The sequence below is a fragment of the Sceloporus undulatus genome, chromosome 10 (assembly GCF_019175285.1).
Source record: "Sceloporus undulatus isolate JIND9_A2432 ecotype Alabama chromosome 10, SceUnd_v1.1, whole genome shotgun sequence".
NCBI classification, from domain to species: domain Eukaryota; kingdom Metazoa; phylum Chordata; class Lepidosauria; order Squamata; family Phrynosomatidae; genus Sceloporus; species Sceloporus undulatus.
Genome location: NC_056531.1, coordinates 3,293,077 through 3,315,947, shown reverse-complemented (window position 1 = coordinate 3,315,947; position 22,871 = coordinate 3,293,077). Strand labels below are relative to the sequence as shown.

The 22,871-nt window shown below is 41.7% G+C and overlaps 3 protein-coding genes and 1 long non-coding RNA gene across 6 annotated transcripts in view; 2 read left to right on the top strand and 2 right to left on the bottom strand.

Annotated features, from left to right (window-relative positions):
- LOC121916566 overlaps positions 1-2,756 on the bottom strand; it is a 12,380-nt gene extending 9,624 nt beyond the window's left edge. Inside the window, exon 1 of the long non-coding RNA XR_006100887.1 lies at positions 730-2,756. This is a non-coding gene — a long non-coding RNA (uncharacterized LOC121916566). The remainder of the gene's footprint in view (positions 1-729) is intronic.
- Positions 1-3,042, top strand: part of ARPC3 (actin related protein 2/3 complex subunit 3) — a 7,979-nt gene extending 4,937 nt beyond the window's left edge. The window contains exons 5-7 of the mRNA XM_042441829.1: positions 887-1,013; positions 1,619-1,713; positions 2,752-3,042. Coding sequence (XP_042297763.1) covers positions 887-1,013; positions 1,619-1,713; positions 2,752-2,814 — 285 coding nt within the window. The 3' untranslated portion in view covers positions 2,815-3,042. The remainder of the gene's footprint in view (positions 1-886; positions 1,014-1,618; positions 1,714-2,751) is intronic.
- A 1,377-nt stretch (positions 3,043-4,419) lies between these two features.
- Positions 4,420-14,457, top strand: ANAPC7 (anaphase promoting complex subunit 7). 2 transcript variants are annotated; one of them, XM_042442104.1, is made up of 11 exons: positions 4,420-4,647; positions 5,740-5,926; positions 6,434-6,553; positions 7,494-7,605; positions 8,014-8,167; positions 8,837-8,979; positions 9,831-9,948; positions 10,105-10,301; positions 10,536-10,760; positions 11,514-11,664; positions 12,527-14,457. In XM_042442104.1, the coding sequence occupies exons 1-11, from the start codon at positions 4,547-4,549 to the stop codon at positions 12,714-12,716; spliced, it is 1,698 nt and encodes a 565-aa protein (XP_042298038.1). In that variant the 5' UTR covers positions 4,420-4,546; the 3' UTR covers positions 12,717-14,457. The 2 variants fall into 2 exon arrangements, with proteins under 2 accessions (XP_042298038.1, XP_042298039.1); XM_042442105.1 differs by having other exon boundaries at positions 4,516-4,647; positions 5,762-5,926.
- A 1,984-nt stretch (positions 14,458-16,441) lies between these two features.
- ATP2A2 (ATPase sarcoplasmic/endoplasmic reticulum Ca2+ transporting 2) overlaps positions 16,442-22,871 on the bottom strand; it is a 40,294-nt gene continuing 33,864 nt past the window's right edge. The window contains exons 16-18 of one of the 2 annotated variants that reach the window (XM_042442102.1): positions 22,612-22,729; positions 22,348-22,468; positions 16,442-17,337 (exon numbers count right to left, since the gene is read on the bottom strand). In XM_042442102.1, the coding sequence (XP_042298036.1) occupies positions 17,324-17,337; positions 22,348-22,468; positions 22,612-22,729 (253 nt within the window). In that variant the 3' untranslated portion in view covers positions 16,442-17,323. Of the gene's footprint in view, positions 17,338-20,727; positions 22,469-22,611; positions 22,730-22,871 lie in introns of those variants that run through there. The other variant, XM_042442103.1, reaches the window with a different exon arrangement.

Sequence of the window (22,871 nt, the reverse complement as noted above, 5' to 3'; positions counted from 1 at the left end):
ATATATATATATATATATATATATATATATATATATATATATATATATATATATTCTAACTGTACAGAGTCTGCCACAGCACTGTAAAAATGTTGATTGCTAAGTCCTTAGCACTTCTGCAGGCTTCTTTCTATTGAACAAATGTGTACAATGTTGTCTCTTCTACAGTGCTTTCAACTTATAATGGTTCCAGTGAGTGGGAAAGTAGTTCCCTCCCTAAAAAATACGAACCAAGAAGAAATATTCACCTAGTCATGAACTGTTTGTGCTTTTGAACATTGCAATGCCTGCTGTATCCCTTTTTAGTCACTCTCTGAATTTCTCTCTTGAAAGTAGAACAGAAGGATGTTTTAAGACATAGTCACTATTATTGTATTCTATCCTGACAAGAGTCCCATGAACCCAGAGTTACAGTTGTACCAGGGTCCCTTCACTTACCTTTAGGTTGACCTATGTAGCTTTGTACTGTTAAGCCCTCTTGGAGGGAAAAACAGCGTGTATCTACTCTTGTTACAAGTTGACAGGTCTCCATTTCTGGAAATTGAAGACTGACAGTAGCTCAAGAGAAATGTACCTCTACTGGTGACTTGTCAAGCTTCCACTCTGCATCTTTAGGATTGAGTTAACCATAGACCCCTTAGCATGAAACATCTAGGCAAATTTGTGGGTTCATGTTTCTTCCCCAACCCACTTTGAGATGTGTGCATGTGTGTATTTTTTATCACTTACCCTGACAAAGATTTCTGGAGAACGTGAAAGCTTGGACATCAATGTGAAACTGTAATGGGTCCTATCAGAGATCTTGGCCACCTGTGGATTTTGATGTAGTTTGTTTTCTTCTTCTCTTCAATGGGACACACTTGCTTACATTTTCTTTTGCCTCCAGTGTAATTCCAGAGGCCAAGGAGAAAAAGAAATGTATACATTAGGAATCACTAATTTTCCTATCCCCGGAGAGCCAGGATTCCCACTGAACGCTCTCTATGCCAGACCCATAAACAAGCAAGAAGAAGGTAAGAGGGATGTAGCAATGAGGACCACAGATTTGAACTGATGGAGTAAGCAGCTAACAGCTCGATTTTAAATATATTTACCTCACTGGGACCTATTCTAGAGGCATAGGATCTGCATACTTGTGTTATGTTGGTTATGCTCTTGCCCTCAGAGTATAAATAGGAGTGAACAAGGTAGCCTTGCCTGCAATTTCTCTGCAGCTTCATTTTCTGTGTAGCTGATCCTCTTTCCATTCTACCAACATGAGATCTCAACTGTGGGTCTAAGTGTGCTTTATATGTCTCCTGTAGATATGGGCTGTTCAGTTCAGTCTGATGGGAGGAGCAGAACCATGTGTGCAAAGGAACACGTTTGGCTTGCCCCATTGGTTTGCGCAGGGAAACCTTTCAAGATCAGCACTCCCGCACTGATTCACATTATCTGCATCTAAGCATTTGTGTTTCAGTTCTCCTGAAGTGCCATCAGACACTGTGTGTTTGTTGATTTAAGCCAACACATAACCTACTGTGTTACGCTGTAGGGGGTTTTCATATGAGGAAGGGAACAAAACGTACCTGAATATGATCTTATGGTCTTAGCTGGCTGTGATTCTTTCTGTTTTCAGAGGTGATGAGAGCATACTTGCAGCAGCTGAGGCAAGAAACAGGCCTGAGGCTTTGCGAAAAGGTCTTTGATCCCCAGAGTGACAAACCTAGCAAGGTAAGATGTTGATGTCTTCTGTGGCCTGGCTCTGCTGAAGGCTAGTCAGGCTAGAAGTGCTTCTCTATATTCCAGAAAAAGCTGGAGTAGAACACATTAAATAAGTTGTATATTTCATTAGAACTTTATAATCACTTCAGTGGCCTGAGGTTGCCTATTCGGAATTTATCAGTAGATTGTTTGTCTGATGTCTTCAATAAGGAATGTAGGTAGTTTAGTCACTTCACAAAAAATAATACCTCCTCCTTTTTTGTTGTTGTTGTGTCCCTTCAAGTCATTTCCAACTTTAAAGTGACCCTTTCCTAGGGTTTTCTTGACAATGTTTATTTGGAGGTTTGTCATCGCTTGCGCCTAAGGATGAGAGATTATGACATGCCCAGGGTCACCCAGTGGGTTTCCACTGCTGAGCAGGAATTTGAACCCTGGTCTGTTGGGAGTCCTGGCCCAACTCTCAGATCATGACACCATGCTGTCTTTGGCCTTCTCTTTAGTGTCTGGGTACTCTCTTTGTATATCTATCTCCTCTGTGTTCATTTATGATCATGTACCCTAACCTCAACGAATAGGGTAGTGTGCGCGCCAAAATAAATGCAGTAAATGTATCAATCAGGATGTGTTTCTGTGTACTGCTCAACACACACAGGGCTGCCACCAAAACAGAAATCTGGTGTATAGTTGTTCTTCCCACTCCTGTCTCATTAAGCCTAATCTTCAGGACTAGAGGAAAGCTAAGCACTTTGCACTGGGAGCAGCCCTCTCAAGTCTAGCCACAGTAGGGACTGGGAAATAAAATCATTCATATATAAAACATACTGGATGGTGTGATCACCTGAATTTCCCTACACTTGCTAGCCATTCATGCATAGAAGAAAACCTCTTGAGTGTGATGATGTTGAGACGCAGGCTAGACCTGGATATGGGGATGCCGTTTTCCATGGGAGCCTTGGGTCTCCTGTAAAGAATTGTTCTGGAGAAAGCGGAGGGGGTCTTTCCTTTCACTGTTCTGACATCTTGTTCTCATCTCCTTTTGTCTCCTAGTGGTGGACCTGTTTTGTGAAGAGACAGTTCATGAACAAGAGCCTGTCAGGCCCAGGGCAATGAAGCGAGAACATGTGACTCTTTCATCGACGTGCTTCGCGGCTGGATGTATAAATTTTGTCTCTGTTTTCCTATGTTTTCTACCACAAGAGAATATGTGCTTCCATGAGTGGAGGAAAGTCAAGTTTGGAAAGAGAGGTGGAGCTCAAATCATGTGCAGAACTTGTTGAGCTGGAGCTTGATGAGAATGACGAAGATAACAATAAAAATAAAAAGAGGTTTCTCACATTATTTAGTCTCTATTTGGGTCTGACAGCTGCACGTTCTTGGCCATAATCTAGAAGTGTAAGACTGCCAAGCTGCCTTGAGTTCCTGTACTGGGAGGAAGGCAGGATTAGGGTTGCCATGTCCCCCTTTTAGCCGGGATTTGCACGGTTTTTGGGTTTAGGGAATGTCCCCGCTCGGTTTTCAAGAGACGTCCTGGAAGCCGGTTATCTGGAGCCCCTCTCCGTCTGTCCGTCACTCACTGGCCAGGCTCTCTGAAGAAGGTGCAGCAGGGAAGGAGAGGCAGAGAGAGAGAGAGAGAGGCCAGCCTCCTTCCCTATGCAGAACGCTTCCCCTTTGACTGCCCCAAGTTCTTCTTCATCCATTCTTGACAAAGGGAAGGGAAGGCAAGGGGGGCTGAGCAGAGCAGAGGCAGAGGGTGCGTGTTTTATGACATTGCTGTTGTGTTGTATACACTCACACACACACACAAAGCCAGCGAGAGTCCTCAGACTATAATTCCCATCACCCCCAACTCACATGGCCATTGCCCTGGAGGGCTCAAGCACTCTGGGAATTTCCAGAAAGGGGCTTGAGGGGGCCAAGGGCACAGACAGGCTGCAGGGAGACCTCCCCCAACCTCTGCATGGTCTGCCAGAAGGCTCAATGTCTCACAAAACTACAGTTCCCAGAATTCCCTAGCATTGAGCCAGGGCAGTTAAGGCAGTCTAATAATAATAATAATAATTTGTTTTATTTATATACCGCTATTCCAAAGATCATAGCGGTGAACAGCAAGTAAGCTAATTAGCAAGTAAGCTAATTTGCCCCCAACAGTTTGGGTACTCATTTTAGCGACCTCGGAAGGATGCAAGCCTGAGTCGAGCTTGGGCCCTTTTGCTGGTCTTGAACTCGCAACCTTGTGGTTTTAAAACTGGGATTATTTCTGCAGTGTGTTTGGAACCAAACTTGCCAAGAAAGAAAGCCCTTTTAGGTCGGAAACGGCTTGAAGAAACAACACATATCGGATTAAAGCCTTATTACAGAGGCTAACTGCTAGCGCTACTTTGTGGTTAAAGAGGAGAGCATGATAGACCCTCCTCCTCAAACAGTACTAAATGAAGCCCACACACAACACTCCCACAGAAGCCCCAGAAAAGCGCTTACTGCGCATGCTCCGCTCCCGCTTCGGAAAGGGTGTTTAGCGCAGTGCCTGATTTTTATTTTCATTTTTAAAAACTCCTATCCAAATAACTTTAAAAAAAAGGAGGGGGAGAAGCGGGACCTGAGGTGGGACGGAAGCTCCCCCCGTGAAGAAATGCAGCCTTTCTTTTTACTAAGGCGGACAGGCGGCGGCGAGGGCAGCCCTCCTCGGCGCGACCGCGGCCCTTTTTGGCTATGGCCTCTCTCGCTGCGAGGACCCTCCGGAGAGGCGCCATTTTAGACTTCTTGCCGGGGCTTGACGTCGCTTGTTGTTGTTGTTGTTGTTGTTGGTTCCGCTGTCGAGGGCTTTCTCCGTCTCTTTCTGGCCATGAGCGTCGTGGACCATGTGCGGGAGATGGCGGCCGCCGGGCTCCACTCCAACGTCCGGCTCCTCAGCGGCCTCCTCCTCACCATGAGCGGCAACAACCCGTGAGTCAGGCGGCCCTGCAGCGGCCTTCCAGCTGGAGCCCCTCTCGGCTCCATTGAAGACACAGAGGGCGCTTCCCCCTCGGCTTTCTCCCCCCCCCCGCCACCGCTTTTAGAGTCACAACAACCCCGCGAGGGAGCCTTAGCGCAGAGCGTCTGCACGGCGGAAAGAATCCAGGGTCAGCCCGCCTCAGCTGCCCTGGCACCAGGCGATGGCGTTTGGGGAATGGTCACTTTTACGGGACGCACGAAAACAAAGGACAGGACTTGCCCCATAGACAAGGAAAGCATACTTGCCCATAGGGATACATTGGGGAATACTTACTTATAGGGAAATAATTATTCCCTTATGGTTCCCTATGGACAAGCATTCCCCAGTGATTCTCTATGGGCAACTCTTCCCCAATGATTCCCTATGGGCCAGTATTCCCCAATGATTCCCTATGAGCAACTATTCCCCATTGTATCCCTATGGACAAGTATGGTTTCTCTGTGGGCAAGTGCTGTCATTTGTTTTAGTACGTCCCATTTTTACAACCCTGGGAGGTAGCTCAGAGCATCCACACTGCAGAAATAATCTAGGCTGAGCCCACGTTATCTGCCATGGCACCAGACTATGGGCTTTTGGGAATGGAAGTTTTCACAACCCTGGGAGGTAGCCTTAGTTTAAAAGCGGGGAGGAGAGCTGCGTTTAAGGCTGCATCCACACTGCAGAAATAATCCAGAGTAAACCTTATCTGGTCATCTTCATGGTAGAATGATGAATTGGGGTCTTCCTGACACACTAACCCAGGTTTCCCTGACCTAGTGCCCTCCAGAGGTTTTGGACTATAATTTCCATCAAGACCAGGTAACACATTTCATGGTGAGAGAGCATGGAAGCTGAAGTCCAAAACCTATGACGACGACCAGTTTCACCATAGAAGGCTTTCTGTCCAGTAGACAAAGAACAGCAATTTCTCCAAATGTTGACTTGAGCATGCCAGTATATTGTAAGATCTTGACGCACTTCTGTTGATTGTACCATTCCTTTAAGAATCAAATACAGGTGCTTTGTGTGGTCAACCAACATAGTTTGCTTTGTGTTTCTTACAGTGAATTGTTTTCCCCATCACAGAAGTATCAGCTCCTTGTGTATCATGCAGATTCTCTTTTCCATGACAAGGAATACAGAAACTCTGTAAGTAAATACACAATGGCCTTGCAGCAGAAGAAAGCCTTGAGCAAAACATCCAAAGTCAGGCCTTCGACTGGGAATGCTGCATCTACTCCTCAAAGCCAGGTACTCATTGTTTTAAAAAATCATCATGGCTTGGTCTTGCCAGTGAGAGAGACCCATGTTGTATTGGCTGTTGAATACCCGTGACAGATAGACTGTCCTTTTCTATAAATGACCATCTCATGAAATGGGTTAAGACTCATGGATGGCTGTGTCCACCCAAGACCCAACATTTAAAAGAAAAATGGGTGATGGCAGAGCTCAGTGCTAGGACATATATTACGCACAGAGAAATATTAGGCACAGAGAAAGGGCAAAATCCAGTGCCTGGCATCAGCACATTTTCTTGTAAAATAGGGCTGTGAATGACTGTTGCCTGAGAAGATTGTGGAAAGCTTCCAGTCCTCAGGACAGGAAATTCTAACTCAGATGGGTCATGGGTTTGACTTGTTATACAGCACCTCCTTTAGACTTTAAAATCTATTACACTGCATTAATGCATTTTTTTCTTTTTCCTTGTGCTGCAAGAGCTACGAAGTTATTAAAGAGTAGTCTCTATTGTATTTTTAGTGCCTGCCTTCTGAAATTGAAGTGAAGTACAAAATGGCAGAGTGCTACACAATGTTAAAGCAAGACAAAGATGCCATTGCTATACTTGATGGAATCCCTTCAAGACAAAGAACTCCAAAGGTAAGTTACTAAGGACCTTTTAGTCAGAAGGAAAGGTTACTTGGGAGCTTTTAGCCAGAAGCATACAAGATAGAACAATTCTTTCAGCATCCTTTGATAGCAAAATATAAGGGAGAAATCTCTACCTTTTTTAATAAAGACAAAAATTGCTTGCCATTAATCATCGCAAGCCCAGAAGGTTGTATTCAGCACTTGGAACCAACAAGTACAAAGTACTTCCTCAGTGCAATGCATGTTGAATTATGAGCGTAACAGTGAAAGTGTTTGGCTTTGCATAAGTTGAAATCACCCTTTGTTTGATATACTGTACTCTTCAAGCAAATTGTTCTATCTTGTAAGCCAGGGAATTGGGAATATATGCTGAAAAAAGGAACTTTTTCAAGTTCTGCTTCATACTGAAGGAGAATTTGAAGTAATGAAGGGGAAGAAATGCATTTCTTTCTCACACCCTGACACACCAGAATCTGAACAGAATGGAAGCCCCGAGTTCAGTTCCTGTACAAGCTAATATAGAAGATGCCAGGATCACTTTACAATGTGTACATGCTGTAGTAATAGTCCATTCATCTAACATACTAGAACAGATATTTACATATCTTCCCAGGCTAGTTGTTAACACTGATCTTCTACAGATTAATTCAAGACCTTGTTGTCAGAAAGCCATAATCCTTGCATGCCATGGAGAAAACATGCTGGGTATAACTCTAGCCACATCAGCTTATCTTTCTGGAGGACAGGTCCCAAGGCATACAGTTCTATACAGATCCAAACAGTTTTGTAAGTTAGCCCAAGCAAAACAATATTCTCCTTCAATGCTAATTTAACCACATCTGTTCAAACACACATTTCAGGAGTGTGTGTTTCATCTCTTGGAGCTGTTGACATGTGTCAGAGCAATTTATAGCTTATAACTTCACCATTGTATTTCCATGGGTTGCAGATTAACATGATGCTGGCGAATTTATATAAAAAGGCGGGCCAGGAACGCTCCTCTGTGACAAGTTACAAAGAAGTTCTGAGGCAGTGCCCGCTTGCTCTTGATGCCATCCTAGGTAGCCACGTTTCTTGTTATCAATGGTTATTGTACTTGCAGGATATTAGAAGTGCAACTAAGAATTGTTGGTAAATTTTGACAGTCATAGCATGGGCAGGTTAAATAATGTGGATTAATGCACAGGTGCAGCCAGTTAATTGGGTGCTCATAAGTAGGTGTTATTCTTTGTAGCTACAATATTGTGTCTTGGAAGCTTTAAGTGCTTGGAGAGGCAATAACAACACTTCTAGAACTCTTTCTAATCCGAGGGAAGAATTTGTGCCAGGGAGGTGGCAGGACAGTTATTGTGGTGCTGAATCACTGTAGTCACTTACCTGTTGTTTGCATCTCAGCACATCATTTCCTTGAGGCTACCAAACTCATTTAGTCAAAACTGGAGTTACATCTGTTGTTGTCTCTTATTTAGGTTTGTTGTCGCTCTCAGTGAAAGGTGCAGAGGTTGCCTCCATGACAATGAATGTAATCCAGAGTATCCCAAACCTGGATTGGCTTTCAGTGTGGATCAAAGCGTATGCGTTTGTGCACACAGGAGATAACACCAGAGCGATCAACACCATCTGGTAAGAACCCAGGGCATGCTTCAGCTGTCCTCCTTGGAAAACATCTGAGCTCTTTGGAGAAAATCATTTTTATATGAATTCTTAATTGCTTATAGAATTTAAGAGGACAATATGTTGTATATGAGGGTTTCCCAGACCCCTAACATACTACACTGGTGCCTCGGGTTACGAAATTAATTCGTTCCGCCATTCCTTTCGTAACCCGAAAATTTCGTAACCCGAAAAGGCTTTCCGTTAGCACTGGAAAGCCTATAGCTGCACTTTGCAGCATTTGAATTTCGCGCCGAAATGAATTTCGTAACCCGAAAAATATTTTGTAACCCGAAAGTTTTTTCCAATCCAACTTTTTCGTATCCCGGAAATTTCGTAACCCGATCATTTCGTATCCCGAGGCACCAGTGTACTCTCATTGTCTTGTCCATCTGTAATTCTTGGACTCCTTATTTACCTTGCTGTTTCTGATTTCATAAGACCATGTGTGCTCACATTCTCTCTTTAATCTTCTTTGGAGAGAAATTGCCTTCACTATAGTTGTATTGTTGAAGATACAGTGACATCAGAACTGGATTATAAATTCATTTAATAGCATATAGATGTAAATGCAGTAAGGAACTGTTTTAAAATTGATATAGCAATCTTTTTTCTTAATTTGTTTTTTTCTCCTTTAAGCTCACTGGAAAAAAAGTCACTACTGAGGGATAACGTGGATATACTGGGAAGCTTAGCGGATCTGTATTTCCGAGCTGGTGACAATAAGAATGCAATTCTAAAATTTGAGCAAGCACAAATGTTGGATCCGTATTTAATAAAAGGTAAGTCCATCTCCCAATATATGTCTGCCCCAGCAATGAAATCAGTTGGAGGGATCCTCTCTGTTTTCTGCCAGTGGAAGCAATGCTTGGCATGGAGCTGTGGAGGCCCAGTTGGCCCTTGTACATTGAATAAAGATCACAAGTGATTTTGGACAATCTCTCTCATTTTCTGAAGACATATTTTTAACTTATTTATTAAAATAGTATATCTTGTGCTATGTAATATCTCAGAGTAATGTGAAACAGAGCCAATTAAAACAATTACAATATTTTTTCTAGTAGCAATTTAGAACTATCTAAAAACAAATAAGCATTTAGAACATTTGGAAACCATCAACGTATATAGACTTGAGGTAAGATCCTTATATACTTAACACTTTGATAAATGTCATGTTCTAACTTGGCTCTGGAATGAAGCCCGCATCAGTGCCATTTGGGTCTCCAAGAGGAGGGCATTCCATTGTTTGACCCAGAAGTACATCCTATTTAATTCAGTGGATCATATGCCAAAGCAAGTGTAAGTAGGATTGCAGCTTTAACTATGGTTTAATGGAATGAAAAAAGTCAATAGTTTTATTTGTAGTTGCACTGACATTGAAAGCAAAACTAGGACAAATTAGGCAGACCAAAACAAAAAACAAAAACTGCTTGTCCTTATGCTTACTAAAATGAGAGAAAATTTGATTAAAACCACAAGTGAAATGTCTAATTAGTTGAAGAAAAATTGTGTTTTAGGGAAAAGTTGTAAATAAACGTATCCCTTAGTTTTCATCAGTTTTTAATGTTTGTGTTTCTTTCAGTAGGACTGTTGCTCTTTTAAATGTCCAAGTCTTTAATTCTTTTGTTTTTAGGAATGGATGTATATGGTTACTTGTTAGCCCGAGAAGGTCGTCTGGAAGATGTGGAGAATCTAGGCTGTCGGCTCTTCAATATTTCTGATCAGCATGCTGAGCCTTGGGTGGTATCAGGGTAATAGCATGCTTTTTGCTGCCTTTTGACTCCTATTTGGGCAACCTGCCTTTCCCACACTGTTTAATCTGAGGGAATGGCTGAAGGACTCCTTTACCTCTTGTGGGTGGAAAAGGTTGAGCATAGTAGCCTACTATTGCTTCCTTCTTTTTGCAGGTGTCACAGCTTCTACAGCAAGCGCTATTCCCGTGCCTTGTATTTAGGAGCCAAAGCCATTCAGCTGAACAGCAATAGCGTACAAGCTTTGCTTCTGAAAGGTGCCGCTCTTCGGAACATGGGGAGAGTGCAGGAAGCCATCATCCACTTCAGAGAGGCCATACGGCTTGCTCCTTGCAGGCTGGACTGTTATGAAGGCAAGTAAAGAGGGCAGACTTTCACAAATGTACAGTGTTGAATCTGGTGGTAGAGTGAATATCACTGTAAGGCCAACAGACGAACTGCATCCCTGAGATAACGTGTTTTTGAGAAGCCTGTGAGACTGTTTGAATTAAATGAATAAGCCACTACCACCATCTGCTGTCAGTGGTACTGAAATAGAAGAATCTGGTTATCTTTGCTAATAATGTTGACCCTTTTGATTCCCCCAGGCCTCATTGAGTGCTACTTGGCATCTAATGGTCTCCGCGAAGCCACAGTCATGGCTAATAATGTGTACAAAACCTTGGGAGCTAATGCACAGACACTGACTCTTTTGGCAACTGTGTGTCTGGAAGATCCTGTGGCACAGGAGAAAGCAAAGACTTTGCTAGACAAAGCATTGACACAGCGCCCTGATTACATCAAAGCAGTGGTGAAAAAAGCAGAGCTTCTCAGTAAGTCAGTTACCTATCTCTTGTGTGCTTTGTACAAGCTTGTCAGCATAGTTTTTATTCAGCGTGCATAGGTATGTCCCTTCAAAGCAGAATCACTTCTATCCAGTCTTGAAGGTGACAATTACCTTCCAAAGCTCTTCAAAATATAGCCGTGCTTTTGACTGGCTGCATCATTTTCTCTCACTTTTGGAGTGGGCTACCACCTCTTGGCTTGATTCTTCCTTAGATATTGCCACAAAAAAAATGCTGACTTAAGAGAAATTTACGTCCCAAACTCCCCAATCCCTCCCCTCCAGCACCTTTAAAAGCATTTGGGGTTGAAACCAAGAACTAGAAGTGATATCATGTTGCTTCTTTCTGTCTCAGACATGTCCGTGTGACCCCCCAGGAGAGTGAAGGGATGAACATTGGCTCCCACTTCCTGCACAGTTGCCCACCTCTGCATAATACTTTCCCCATGGAGATGCAACTGATGGTCCTGGTGCAGTTGCTTTGGCATGACCTGAAATGAATGATAGTTGTACACAACCCTGATATCTATAAGGATGAAAGACAGTTTTTGTAATACAACATTTTATCTAAAAAAATAATTTTAATTTATTGCAAGCCATCGTCCATCCCATGGAGGAAGAAAGGGAGGGTGTAAATTGAATTAATAAATAAATGTTAAAATGTCTTTTAATATCTAAATACTGTAAGGTCTGTGCAGTTAGTAGAGATGTCTTTTAAATAGCTTTAAATCTGTGCCCACAGGCCGGGAACAGAAGTATGAGGATGGAATTGCTTTGCTGAGGAATGCTCTGGCCAACCAGAGTGACTGCATTCTGCATCGAATGTTGGGGGACTTCCTTGTAGCTGTTAATGAATATCAGGAAGCTATGGACCAGTACAGTATTGCTCTAAGGTAACTTTCTGGAAATGTTCTTGTCATTGTCCAGATGGTGAGGATGTATCTGCCTCTTCTTCTCGCCCTCTAAGACCACAGAAGTAGTAGTTGGGATGGAAGGAGGGCCTTTCATCTGCTTCAGGACCTAGGAGACTTAGAGCTCATATGACCATCCTCTTCCATAGTCTGCCAATAGATTCTCCTTCCTCTAGTCACTCTTGTTCTTTTAATCACTTTGTGTGCATGGGTTTGTTTTTAGGTTAAGTTTTTAATTCTGAATCTGTATGTAGGTGGGAAGATTCCCCTGTTCTATTACTCCTCATGCACCATCATGCACCATTGTGTAGGCCTTTGGTGCACTTTGAATGGTGAGTAGGCCACAACCTCGCTCTGGGAATTGGGACAGCCATCCAAATAACTGAGTAAATTTGCAAGAGGCTTTCTTGAGTGCACTTATCTTAAACCAAGCACAGCTTCATTAACGCTCTTTTTGAAATGCTTTTCTGTGGCCTTGAAGCAGTTTAGTTGAACAGACCACTGTGAGTTGAAGCTATGTTACAGTGCTCCCTTTCAGTGCCTAAAGATTGTTTGTCTTGCCTCATGTGCGTTAGTGTTTACGGTTTGTTTGATAGTCATGCTGTATGTAACCAGAGGGTTCAAGGAATGTGCTAAAAAGCCAACATGCAAGTGCCCCTGTAAGGATGTGGACCGGTTATGCATGAGCCACGAGTGTGCAGGAGTGGTTAAATGTATCTCTGGGGAGGAAAGCAGAGGTTGTATGTATCAGCAACAGTGCGTTGAAACTAGAAAGCTAAAAAACCTGGGCAGCACTGTCTTTTTCATTTCAGGGTTTCTTTTTGTTCTTCTTTCATTTCCCTAGTTTGGATCCAAATGATCAGAAGTCATTGGAAGGAATGCAGAAAATGGAAAAAGAAGAAAGTCCCACAGATGCTACCCAGGAAGAAGATGTGGACGACATGGAAGGGAGTGGCGAGGAAGGGGACCTAGAAGGCAGCGACAGTGAAGCAGCCCAGTGGGCAGATCAAGAACAGTGGTTTGGCATGCAGTGAGATTTCCTCTGATCTACCTGGGAATCCTATCACAAGATAAGTGATTCAAGATCTCCTGCTTCTTTTTGGCATAAAGAACGCCAAGGACAGTGGGTGCTGCTGGAGAAACTGGACTGAGGCACCATCCAAAGCAGTGAAGCGGTTGAAAAAATGACTTTGAGTTCTGTTTCTGCATTATGCTCCATATTTAATGTGAAGGCTGAGCAATGTGAGTGGCTTGGTGGCGAGGCATTGGTGTCAAGCAGAGATTTTGAGTTCTTATTTCTAAAATTAGAATGTTTAAAGCACATAAAACATTTCTCAAACATCAGTTAATGACTAAAGCGATGTCGGAATCATGTTGCAAACTAATTATGCTTGATCTCCAGTGGTGGATAAATGTAGGCAGCTCTCATATCCTTTTATGAAAGAAAGCTTTATGCCAGGAGCCTGTACAGTGTCTTGAGATGCATGCACTCCTCCACAAACCTGCAGGAGTCTCACCGAGGAGCAGTCAATTTACTCCCAGCCCTTTCCCTCACTTCTCCTGTTCTTTTTGTGTAGGCCACTTCACATGCACACTCTAAAATCAAAGCATGCCAGTTCTGCGCTAACAAGTGCCAAAGCCTCTACATGAATACTGGGAAAAGTGGAGCAGCATTGAGGAAAGTACAACTAAGAAGAGGCTCTTAAGACTTGTTTCATACTGGGTAATACCAAGGAATAATAACTAACCCCTCATTGCCCCCCTGAATATATGAATATTAAAACATCCTTGCTAACATTTTGTGCGTCAGCATTTGGTAACTTTGTCAAGACACAGTCCAGCAGTAAGTTCAGCTGAGCATGCCCTGTTGAAACCTATGTCAGAAAATAGCCCATAAATAGGCCAGAATTGTTTGCAAGTAAGAATAGTTGACACAAAGTGGGAAATAAACTGACGCAAACTTTAGCTATGGCTAGCATTTTGTATTACATATGGAGTTGAAGCCCCAAACTGCAGAAATAAACTAAATAGATCAGAGTTAAAAGTTTGAAAGGTGTGGCAAAGACAGCCCACTGTCAACTCACCGCAGTTAGTAGAAGGCTCCTGGTTGGTAAGGAAAGTACTAATATCCAGCCAGTTTTTGGCTACTAAAGCTTCTGCCAGAGGTCATAAGTTGAAAAGGATTTAATTTATGGACAGGAGTGAGTTTCTTTGAAAACCCCAGAAAGGAGGGATTGTTTATTGACTAAATTAACTAGTATGCTATACAATTTGTGTTAACTCTAGAGCTAGAATAGTATAAATGCTAAAATTTTGTTGAACCTGAAATATACAGCAGGCCAGGATACAGTCAACATTCTGAGACAGGGCTTAGTTTGGCATAGCAGAATCATTTTGCTGTTTCTTGGAACAACAAAAGTCCTATGTTGATTCACAAACTGCTTTGGGAATTTGAGGAAATAACCAGTAAGACTGAAGGAAAATACCCAAAACCATCCTTGGGTTCACAATGTTCATTCATGCAGGTCTTTGGATTTGGTTCCGACTTCCTAAGTCTTAAAGAGAATGATGGCTAAGTGGATTTTTAGCAAAGGTGAAATTTGAACTCAACATTTCTCCGCTTGTGCCTTCTCCAAGAAAGGAAAATTCTGACTGCATGTAAAGCTAAGAGCCTTTCTAGTTATTACAAAATTTTTGTACTGTATTGTTTATACACTCAGTGGAAATAAAAATTCCTTTCCCCAGGGATCCTGGAGCCCAGACCTGGGGCAGAAAGAGCTGCATTTGTTTACATTCAATCGTCCTCTCTATACCTTTGCAGACCATGCTCCCCAAATGGCAAACCCTTCCATCACCACCCTAAACAAGGGAGAGATAGTAAGAGTGTCTCCGCACACCATAAAGGTAGGAAATTAGAGAGGGAAACATGGACTGTAGAAAGGAGCAGCTACTTGAAGATAGAGAGTACAGTTCAACAAGTGGCACAGCCTTCAGTTCAGGAGGAGGAAGACTGTGGCAAAGCCTCCAGCCATGAGAAAAAGAGGCTGCCCATTAAAATAATATGCCAAGCTGAAGTAGATTTGCCTATTAGGCAAGAAGAGGGCACAGTCTTCCAGCACAATGCCATGATCTGCCACTACCACCTATGATTTATAGTGACTCAAGGAGCACATTAATTCGGCCCTGGTCAGCCGGGTTCTGTGCAGAGAATGGCCTGGGGTTTAAAACCAACAGGGCTAATATCTTTGCTGGTGGGCAGTTTACATTATCCACATTCACTTCCTCCTCATACCCCTGGACTAGCTGCCTCCAATGCTTCTAATGATGGATTTAATAGCTTTTTAATGCCCGGTGGGGAAGGAGCATTGGATATTTTACTGTAGCTGGTGATGGATGTTTATATCATGAAATCTGTCATTAAAATTGCTGCCAACCTTCCTTTCTCCCGCCAGCACACAAGCAAAGGGGACTTAATGGACTCGGAAAACCACATTCCCTTGTCACAGAAGAAAGCGTCTTTTTAATTTTTCTAAGTGCTTTTTTATGAGCCTGCAAGTTGCACACCCACACTAGGGCTGCTTAAGCGTTACCAGGATTTTTCAAAGCTAAATTCTCCAAAGCAGACACCTACTGATGATGAAGACTTTATATTCCCCGAGCAAGAATATGTAAATTGTTCTTCTGAGCAAAGAGACAGTTTTGTCTAAAGAACACATGTTATTTTCTTCCTAACATGTTTTTTTGCCCGAAGAATAGCACAAAAGGCCACTAGGGCAATTTAAAAAACGACAACAAACAGCACCATGAAACAATGACAAATGACGACATTTTGAAACTGGAGATGCTATCAGTTTAAAACAAGCGGAACCCACAGAATATAATACTTCCAAGTCCCTAAAACAACCAGGAATAAGGAAATATATACCATCAAATAATCATCATCCCTTGGAGGCACCTTATGACACTTTTAAAATGTTACAATACTGATTGCAATACACTAATATCTTCTCTATCCTGACAGAAAACTGAAATGCCCAACCTGATATAGGTAAGGCCTTGAAGTAACTCAACCTGTTGGGTCTTGTTTTTTCTCTAAGATAAATGTTCACTACCATAAACCATAAATGAAGTAGACCATTTAGTATAATAATTGGTACACCCGTCTTAACAGTAGACATAACTTCTAAACCAGTCAGACATTTATTTTATCAACAATGGAAAGTATATGTTAAAAATGTGGTACTGCCACTACTACTATTAAAGGTTGCCACAAGAATGGCCAGTACCCAGCAGAAAGCTACTATGGATCTAAGAGCAGGAATTGGTGACTGGCATTGCTACAAACCTGTGCTTGGGGGGAAAAAACTAACCTTAAGCATGGATACTTAGCAGGGAATCCAAATGGGAAAACATGTTGTGGATCAAAAATTACACCTGAGAAGGCCTGCAAGGACTTGTGCATGGTTTCCAATCGTCTTCAAAACCATTTTGTATGGTTCTCTGGATTCTGGCTATGCAAACTTTCTTTTTAAAAAGTCATTTTTTGGGAAAATATAGGGAACATGTGACCAGCTTCCTTATTTCAGTGACTCTCAAAGGTGCTGCAAGATCCTTTTGCATACTGATTTTTCCAGACTAACATGGCTATGTCTTTGAGTCCTCCTTTTGTATCAAATGGAGACTATGTAGCACTACCGCAAGTTACAAGATGCATGTTCCTATAGCATAGAAACTACAAAAATACAACAGACCAACTACATATTGTATAATAAGTTTATTTTACCCAAAACTAGGATGGTAGTAGGTGTGATGCTAGTCACCATCAGCATTGAATCAGACAATGTTATTTACAATTTCTAAAAAAAGTCACACATGCTGTTTTATGAACTGACTAGGTTCATTATTAGGGATCTGTTGTTATGATAAAACGCATCACATGTGTATTGCACCAATGTGTGTCTACGGCTTTAATTTTAAATAAGTTACATTATTACAGTGCAAGATAGGTCTATTTGCACACTCCAAGGTATCCCCCCCCCCAAAAAAAGCTGAAAGTTATGGAATTGAAGTTTTAACAGTTTCTTAAACATTCAGCAACAGTACCATTGTCAATGAATTTGTATAAATAGAATTGCATATTGTACAGAGCCTTTGTAAAGTGTTATGCTAAGATACAATAGAGATCATCAGCTACTTACAATTGAAAAGCATGCATTACAGTCTGATATTGTACATTTTATAAACTATGACATTTTACACAACGAAATATGGAAAGGAAAAAAAAAAAGAGAAGAAGATCAAACTTGGCTAATCACCACTCCTTAATTCTTGCTTAGCAGTTTAGGGAGTCTCGACTTCATGCAACCCCAAAACTTCTTTGCAAAGTTCTGTTTTCGGTTTAAAACTATATTGCACATTGGTAGAGCTGCATAAAAACTGAAGCTTTTAAAGAGCACCACACACTTCCTTCATGGAACACGAGTTTTCAGTTCTATATATTTTTTTCTCCCTCCCTAAGGAAAGACATATTTTTTTTTCCATTTACAAGATTCATGCAGATGTTTTCAGTAGATGCGTTGCTAAAGACGCATGCAAGAAAATTAACCTTACAATTCAGCAAAATGTGTTTAGGACTAAATGATTACTCCAGTTTTGCTGCAAAGGAAAAGAGAGAGAGAAAAGGAAAAAAACATTAGTGAAAAGGAAGAATAAAGAAGACTTAATAAAAGCAAGGACTTTCGTTTTAAAGGCTCAGGCATGAAAGACCATTCTGACATAGTTTGGTAAAACTAGCCGCCCCATTTTTTCCAATGGGGAGAATCCGGGTTAATTGAAAAAAGCATGAAAGAGAATTAAAAGCTGGAAGAACATCCAATTAGCAGTTCTCCTTCCATCACCCATTTTGCGTCGGGGAGCTTTGCTAGTGGTTTTGATGTCTGGAATCTAGCAAACTGCCAAATCTCTTTGATTTGGTAGCTGTTGCAAAAGGGAAGAATGGAGACGCTCTACACAAGATCTTCTATTCCCTTAAAAGGTACTGCGTCTGGAATAGGGTGCCATAGCATTTCAGTATGGAAGGCCTCGGGTGTTTAATATTTTTTGGCGGGGAGGGGGACTGCTGTCACCAGAACCCTGGGAACCAACCAAAACTAGTTCTCATCACTTACTTTGAATGGCCTTCTGTATAAACGTAATGTCACAGACAAAGACCAGATTCAAGTGGTTATGGCCCCTACATATGTGTGGTCTATTCTGAGAGGGGCACAAAAATTACACTTAGTCCTCTACATTTATGTATTGTTTATGTGATTTGTAAACCGCCTTGATCCTTCGGGAAGGCAGCATATAAATAAAATGTATTATATTATTATTTGCGCCTTTGACTTTGGCAGCTTTATTTGCGGCTTTGATTCATATGCACTCTCTAGGAATCTCTAGGTCCTCCAGCGCAACTCTGCCAGATGTTGGCCGTAGAGTTGTGCCAGAGAACCTAGACATTCCTAGAGAAAACCCTTCTCTAGGCATTTGTAGGCCCTCCAGCACGATTCTATGATCAACCTCTGGTAGATGTTGGCCATAGGGTTGCGCTGGAGGACCTGGATATCTCTAGAGAGGTGTTCTCTTGGGTAAAATAGTGTTGTTTTTTTTAATTTGGGGTTTCACGGGGGTATGTCACCCATAACCCCAGCGAATGTGGAGGGACCACTGTACTTAATGCTGAGTATAACAGACCACAGCACCAACATCTTCATGTGTGAATTCTCAATCTCATTCTACAACTTCAGTGAGATTAACAGCCTGATTGTATGTGTTTTTACTCAAATCAATATACAAAACGTTAACAGTCTCAGAAATACTGGGATTCAGGATGTGGCTGATGAAGAAGCAGCAAACTACACCTTTCCCCCTCAGCTATGTGCCACTGAGAATCTAGCCTTGCCACTGTTCACAGATCACCACATGCCAAACGCCACTACAGTACAAGTCAGACCAGGTGAACCTGCATGTGTGAATAAAGCTCTTCCTCAGGAAAACCTATTCACTAGAACTATGGCACACAAGCAGATTTCGTCTTGTGGAAACTTAGACCTGGATAAAGGTTTTGACCAGTCTCTGCAGCCCCTCTCTTGCTTATTCCTGTTCTATTTTAATTTTCAGTTTGTTGTTTGTAGGATTACTGTCTCTCCTCTTCCCATGGAGTTTGTTAGAAAGTTTGCAGAGATTTTTTTTAAAGACCGTGTTAATCCCCCCCCCCGTTTTAGTGCAATGAGCAGAGATTAGGGAAACAATGGTTAAGAAGTGCAAGAAGTAAAACGAGACAGGTGCAAGACAGACAATTTGGGTTGTTTTACCTATGCCTCGCCCATCCTCTGCAATCCTCCCCGTTTTTCTCCTTTCGTTCATCTAAGTCTTTTATCGGCTGTGTCGTTGGAAGACACTAGAAGACTGCTGTACTGCATTTTATCACCACCGTGTTAGGATCCTTCACCCCACGATATAAAGCATGACGTTAAGTGAAAGCGCAGCTCATAAAACCCCCACAACCACCTTGGACAGCTAATTTGCATTTTAAAAAAAATCTCATGGATTCAAGAGGAGAGATGTATTGGGTGAACAAATGGGGAGCAAGTTACTGTTAATCTGGCAAGCTTCGTTCAACCATGAGATATCTAGAACCTTCTCCAAACTAGGGCAGTCCAATTTGGGGCTAGAATCTCTTTCATTCCCAGCCAACGTATCTCTGATGTAGAACACTGGATATTTTTCAGTATTTTTTTTTAATGGATATAATACAAGTGCCAGACCACTGGTCCATTTATCCACATATTGTTTGCTCTGGGGCAAGCAACTTCAGAGGGTCTGGGGGTAATTTCACACACACAGACTCCTATGGGCCACACCAAGTCCCTTTTCCCCCAAACCATAAAGATCTGGACGATCACATCTTATGTTTGGCAAAGAAGCACGCAGGGTTTGGTAAAACAATATGCAGGTTGTACGTGGCAACCTGGTTTGAAAACAGGAGGGCCCCTGGAACTGTTTCACCATGAGATGACTCTGACCCCAAGACTATGCTATCACTTGTTCTCTGGCTCAGTAGACAGAAAACCACCAAACGATGAAAGCTGGACATATATTATGGTTGTATGTACATATATTATATTATGGTGAGCACTAGTCTAATTATTTAGGATGATTTCTGGCATCTTTGTGTGAAGAGTAGCTATCAGTACATTCCTAGAACACACGCTGCAAGGAACGGTTTGAACGCAGACACATACAACACCTTCCATGACCAAGGAAGTTCACTTGATATATCAGAGCAGCCATGCTTAGCCAATCGGAAATCCAACACGTCACAGCGATGAGTACTTCAACACAACAACTGCCAAAGTTTAGATGGAGAATTAGCTAGCAACTGCTTCAACAGCATCTGCAAAACCAGTGTACTGTGTGCTGCTTGCCAAAACATTGCTCCCTTCTCTCTGCACTAATCCAGGCTAGACCCACCCAGCCTGTGTTTTCTGTATTTGTGAGGCACAAGAAAGCCTCCAACACAGAGAGATGTCAGAGAAAATGTAAATGGAAGAGCTGCGATCTTTGGAAGTTAACACTTCTTATCCAAAATGGTACTGGCATCTTTAGGACAAAATGGAAAGGAGTCTTATGAGCTCAGCATAAGATAAACTATGCAGAGCTGGTATCCAGACACTTTTATTAGAGTAATAAAGGTGCCTGGATACCATTCCTGCATAGATGCAAGAAAAAGGATACCTATTCCTGGTGGTTTGAAAAAAGCTGCCCATGCACCAAATCATTCTGGAGGTGCCATTAATCATATTGATGGAAAATCCGTGATTTTAAAATAGGTTTAATTTTCTGAACCTTTTAGGACACTGTTCGCACTAATTTAGATTCTAAAGACTAATGCTAATAGAAATTGGGGGCACAAATACCCTAGGTATTATGATGCCATATACAGGATGTGAAGAGTGGTGATAATAATGTAGCACAGCAGAATATTTGACAAAACGCAGCATGGAATGAAGGAAAAATTAGCATTTATTGTTAACATTTATACAGCATATGCTATCTTTTGTCTCTCTCTCTCTCTTTTTTTTTTACACAGTGTATCACCACTGAAATGGTGAAATAGAAGGAATACTCACTTCAGTCGATGAATGTTGGAAGGCATTGGAGAGAAACACCACACAGTTAGGACTGTTAATGAACTTACACATTGGTTGATACAGGACTCAATTTGGAGGGGGAGAAAACACGACATCATGCGCTAACATTTATCGCAATAGAATGATGGTGGTTAGTGCCACATTAAAAATAAAAATAGTTCTATACAATATGTTCATTTGGTCATGTGGTATTTACAGATCTTACAAAAAACACACATGTACATACACGCACACACACAATTTTGTTACTTTTCCACTTCAGGGTAGGATGTGGCCAGTGGATTATATGTGAGAGTTGTTCGTTTCCAGGTCCCATTACAAATGCCCTCAATCAAAAAGGAAGAGAAAAATCTGGCACATAGATCCTATTAGTTAAAATGGAACTCAACAGTCTCCTATGGTATAAATGAAATGAAAAGCAGTAATTTTTCAATTAAAAAAAGTTTTATTATTCTTGTTTTTTCCTTTTAATTCATCCAGGTAGTCTTTTCCCTCTTCTGCCTTTCCCCCACCCTTCCCAAGTGGGCAATGCTGGTGAAACAATGCTGTTACAATAAAAATGCATATGATATTTTTAAAATAAATAATTCATGTTAAAAAAAAACCTACATGTGTTGAGGAGAGTTGGGAGGGAATACTAGCAGGTTGCCCCTCGAATGGTGTTTTCTGCACCAGCAAGAATAGGCATACCTCTCACAAAGACAGGTGTAAACAAGCTTTAGTTTGAATCTAAAACTAACAGAAAGGAAAAGGCAAAAATACAGGTAGGGAAGAAAGATACTGAGGTAGCAGTATAATCTGCCCAGTGCAGAAAAAACCAAATGAATGACAAATTAAGATTAGATGACCATGCAGAAGACAAATAGTTGCATGCTTTTAGTTTAAGAAAAACAAAAACACACATACACAGACATTCATTCCCTAAAATCTGCTACCAATTACAGTTTGCTCAATATATAGTGTCCACTGGCACTCCCCCCGAAAAACACTTTTTTTAAATTTGTTTTTACAAGGATGAGTTGACTATTAAACAGAACACTGTACATGCTTCTCCTCTACAAAAAATATTTGCATAAAATAGTGTTAATTTCTCTGTACATGTCAATGGACACCCTAGCTGTGTATAAAAGGGTGGGGGATACTACTTTCCCCACTGGAGTCAGGGGAAAAAAATAAGAGAGAAAAAACCAAAAGTTTTAATATGGAACCTCCGTCACCAGCAAATATGTTCATGTGAAAATTCAGCAGAATAAGACAATTGCTTTAAACAATAAAAAAAACCAATTAAGTTAAACATCTCTCTGTCAAACTACCATCACCTCAGGTCAAGACAAGAACATGTCACTAAAGTTAGTGTCTGTGCTATACAGCCAGATAAGCAAGGGGAGGGTAATGAGCACAAATGGCCAGGAAATCCCTTCGGTGCATGCGGACAAAGAACGCGGTTTGGTGGGAGGTGGCACACTGTCTTTACCAGGCTCTAGGTAGTTACGGGCCACAAACTTAAGCGTCTCGTCCAGCAGGATGACGGGCAGCGAGATTTTCAATACCATCAGCCACTGAGTCAGGTTCAGAGGTGTGATTTGGAAGATCAGCTAGGAAACAGATAAGAAGGTATTCGTGAAACCTTTTGAATAAGTTAAGAAGACATGGCAGAGCCAGGGTTGGGGAAGAAGAGTATTGCCTCTTTGACTTTAAACAAACAATATGTCTCCAAACATGAGCTAAGTGAACTTACTGGCAGTGGCTCCACATAAAGGATAAGAAAGTGAAGGGACATGGACAAGCAAATGGAACCCAGCAGCCAGACATTCTCCCAGGGAGGCATCCTTAACAAAGACTGGTTTTCTGATAGGCTGAAAACAAAAGAAATTCCGTGTGCATAAATTCATAGAATTGAAAGATATAGCCCTGTTAGTTTGTAGAATCAGTATGTAGAGAGATCTTGTAGCACCTTTGAGACTCACTGAAAGAAAGAAGTTGGCAGCATGAGCTTTC